Here is a 3,115-nt window from a genome sequence, read left to right as displayed (position 1 = left end):
ATCAGGCAGAGGGTGAAGTGGGCAGGTGGGGGCCTGGGGCGGCCTGGGCCCAGCCCATGGTCTACAACCCCTTCTCAGGCCGCCAGTACTGCCCCGTCCCTTTTTAAAACGAAACACCCTCGTTTGTAAATCCTTAGACGCTTGAGAATAAAACCCCTCCCTTTTCTTCTGCGGTGTCTGTGGTGTGTGTTGTGAGCCTGGCAGGGCCTGGCAGTGAGGTGGGGAAAGGGGCCAGGGAAGGCGTCGTGAGCCCCGACCTTGGGGCTCGGGGGCTGGTGGATGGGGCCTCTGCAGTGAAGAGAGACAGGCAGGGCTGGGGGCTGGAGAGAAGGTGTTTGTAGTGACTAGCCCCATATCTAATGGCCATTTTGAGGGACCTCCCCCCAGCCCAATAGCTACAGGTCTGGCCAGAGAGCCCTTAATCTCCAGCAGGCCTTGGCCGTGGGCTCTGATGTCGGCCCATCAGTGCACCGCCCCCGCTCCTTGCCTCCCCAAATGGCCCCCCAGCCAAGGCCAGAACCACCTGCCCACCTGCTGGGCCCAGTGCTGCCTCAGCCGGTCCAGCATGCTGGGCACCGCGATCCTGCTGCTGGCCCTGCTCCCAGGGATGACCACCTTGCCCAGCGAGTCAGCTGGTATGTACAGGCAAGGGGACGTGGCCCAGCACACCCCCACTCCCGTGTTACTCTTTCTCAGTGCACCCTCTCATCCACCCCGCCTGGGGGAACGGGGGTGGGTGGGAGGTGGGGTCTGCCCCATCCCCCGTTTTCCAGGTTCTCTGGGATCCCCAACTTCGAAGTCCCAGCAGCCAGGTGAGACCAAGGGCTGTGGGAGGGGAGCGGTCTGCGCCAATGCTTTTAGGGAATGTCTGTGCCGGTAATTCTGGACATTTGAGAACATCCTTTGATGAGGACCCCAGCTGAGCGCCTCCTTAAGGCCGAGGTCTTTGTCAGTGTGGTGCATGTGTGTGTGACCACACACCCCAGTGGAGGCTCCCCTGTGCCTCTGCGCTTTGCCGACGCTGCCCTCAGCCTGCGAGTGAGTGAGGAACACTGACAAAGGGAAAAGGCCCAGACCCGTGTGGCCGGCCTGGGCCTCCACGATGCCCAAAGGTCTTGGGGGAGAGTGCCTTGCTATTCTTCCCTCCCCTTAGAAAGGCAAGAATGGGGCCAGCACCCTCCCCCCAAACGGCCCTGCTGTGACCCCAGAGGAGCCCCTGGTCCTCGGTGGATGAGCGGGGGGTTCAGACTCCAGAAGGGGAGGGCCTTTGACCTCACCCAGGCTGACCCTCCACCATCAGGTGCCCCTCGGCCCCTTCCGGGCCAGGGATTCGCTCGCTCACTGAGGATGGTGAAGTAGAGGTCTGGGAAGGGGGCTCCTCCCCTGGAAGGCGCAGCTTTGCGCCCAGGCTCAGGGGCTGGGCTGGGATGTCCCCCAGGTCTCCAGCGGGTACATCCCAGCTGCTTTACGGCTGGCGGTGGGAAGCGCGGAGCCGAGCGCGCGTGAATCCTCCACCGCAACTGCATCCATTTTCCAAAGTAGGCAGTGGAGGCGAGGTTGGCTCACTTGCCAAGGGGGCCTAAGGGACAGCGCATCCTCCTTCCCCTGTGCCACCATTTCTCCCTGCCAGTGTCCCCGTTCCCCGCGGCGCCAGGGCCCAGGCTGCGCCGACCCCTTTTCAGTCTGGAGCTGTCGGACGCGGAGGACGCCTTCCCGCGCCGCGCGGGGCCGTTGGAGGTCCCGGCTGACAGCCGCGTGTTCGTGCAGGTACGGGCACGGGGCTCACCGAGGCCGGGTGGCAGCCGGTGGGGGCAGCCGACCCTGACCGCGACCCCGCCCCCTAGGCGGCCCTGGCCCGTCCCTCCCCGCGCTGGGGCATGGCCCTGCACCGCTGCTCGGTGACACCATCCTCACGCCAGACCCCGGGCCCCGCCCTGGCGCTGCTGCGCGGGGGCTGTTCCGCCGACTCCTCGGTCACCTTCCCGCCACCGCGGCCGCTCCCAGGTGCCGCTCGCCCCGCGCGCTTCAGCTTCCGCCTGCGCCCGGTCTTCAACGCCTCTGTGCAGTTCCTGCACTGCCAGCTGAGCCGCTGCCGCCGCCTCCGGGGATCCCGCCAGACGCCTGCGCCTCTGACGCTGTCTCCACCGTCGCCGGTGCTCGGGCACGGGGCGGGGAATCTGGGCGCCCGGGGCCGTCGGGGCTGGGCACAAGAGCCTCTGGCATCTGAGGGAGAAGCCTCTTAGGGTTTGGGGATCTGGGGGTCTGGGAGCTTTTGGACCTGGGGGCGGAGGTACCTCGAAACTGGGAGTAGGCACTGGGTCTCAGGCTGAGGTTGGGCGCAGGGGCGTCCGAAGGGGCCGAATTTCCAGGGGTCTAGTATTGCGACACCTGGTTGCAATATAGTGCTGGACGCTTAGATCTCTTGGGAGCCCTGGGGACCCGCCCCTGGAGCCGGGGCCCTGACGTCCCCGCCTCTTGCCTCCCCCTCCTCCCAGTGTCTGCCTCGGGATGAGGCGTGCGCGGGCGCCGGCAGTGGCCGCGATGAGAGTCTGGGTGCCGACAGCCCTCACCTGCACACGCTGACGCAGCCCATCGTGGTCACGGTGCCGCGGCTGCCCCCGAGTGAGCACGCAGTAGTCCTCAGCGGGGGTCTCTGGGGTCGGGAAGGGGGATGGGGAGGACATCTGAGGCATGAGCCCAGTCTCTGCGTTGTACTCCTCACAGGGCCACCCAAGGGCGTCCCCGGCAGAGCCGTGCGACCCGAGCCTCCCGCGCCGGCCCCGGGGGTCCTGGAGCCCGCGCCGGTGGTAGCACTTGTGTTGGCCGCCTTCGTGCTGGGCGCCGCTCTGGCCGCCGGGCTCGGCCTCGTCTGCGCTCACTCAGGTACCAACCTGCGTCCGCCGTGATCTCCGCCTGGCCCCCAGCCTATTCCCACGCGTCCGGACCCCTGGTCGCGGCGATCCCAGCCTGCTCGGGCCTGACCATCCCTAGACCTGCTTCCGCTACGCCTGCAGCAGCCCCCCAGGGGGCGCCCTTGCCCCGGCCCAGCGCACAGCAACCCCTACTCCCCAGCCTGCCTTTCCTCTCCAGCGCCCCTGCCCCCCGGCCCGCCCCC

The 3,115-nt window shown here is 67.4% G+C and overlaps 1 protein-coding gene across 1 annotated transcript in view; it reads left to right on the top strand.

The window, feature by feature from the left end:
* The first annotated feature begins 451 nt into the window (after positions 1-451).
* TGFBR3L (transforming growth factor beta receptor 3 like) overlaps positions 452-3,115 on the top strand; it is a 3,546-nt gene continuing 882 nt past the window's right edge. The window contains 8 exon segments of the mRNA XM_024746007.1: positions 452-635; positions 774-812; positions 1,032-1,038; positions 1,360-1,622; positions 1,625-1,767; positions 1,845-2,153; positions 2,496-2,622; positions 2,725-2,883. Of these exon segments, the coding sequence (XP_024601775.1) occupies positions 452-635; positions 774-812; positions 1,032-1,038; positions 1,360-1,622; positions 1,625-1,767; positions 1,845-2,153; positions 2,496-2,622; positions 2,725-2,883 (1,231 nt within the window).

This window comes from Neophocaena asiaeorientalis, unplaced genomic scaffold, assembly GCF_003031525.2.
Source record: "Neophocaena asiaeorientalis asiaeorientalis breed wild unplaced genomic scaffold, Neophocaena_asiaeorientalis_V1.1 scaffold357, whole genome shotgun sequence".
In the NCBI taxonomy this organism is placed as follows: Eukaryota; Metazoa; Chordata; class Mammalia; order Artiodactyla; family Phocoenidae; genus Neophocaena; species Neophocaena asiaeorientalis.
Note: the sequence above shows the minus strand (reverse complement) of the source record. Positions and strands in the feature narration are given on the sequence as shown.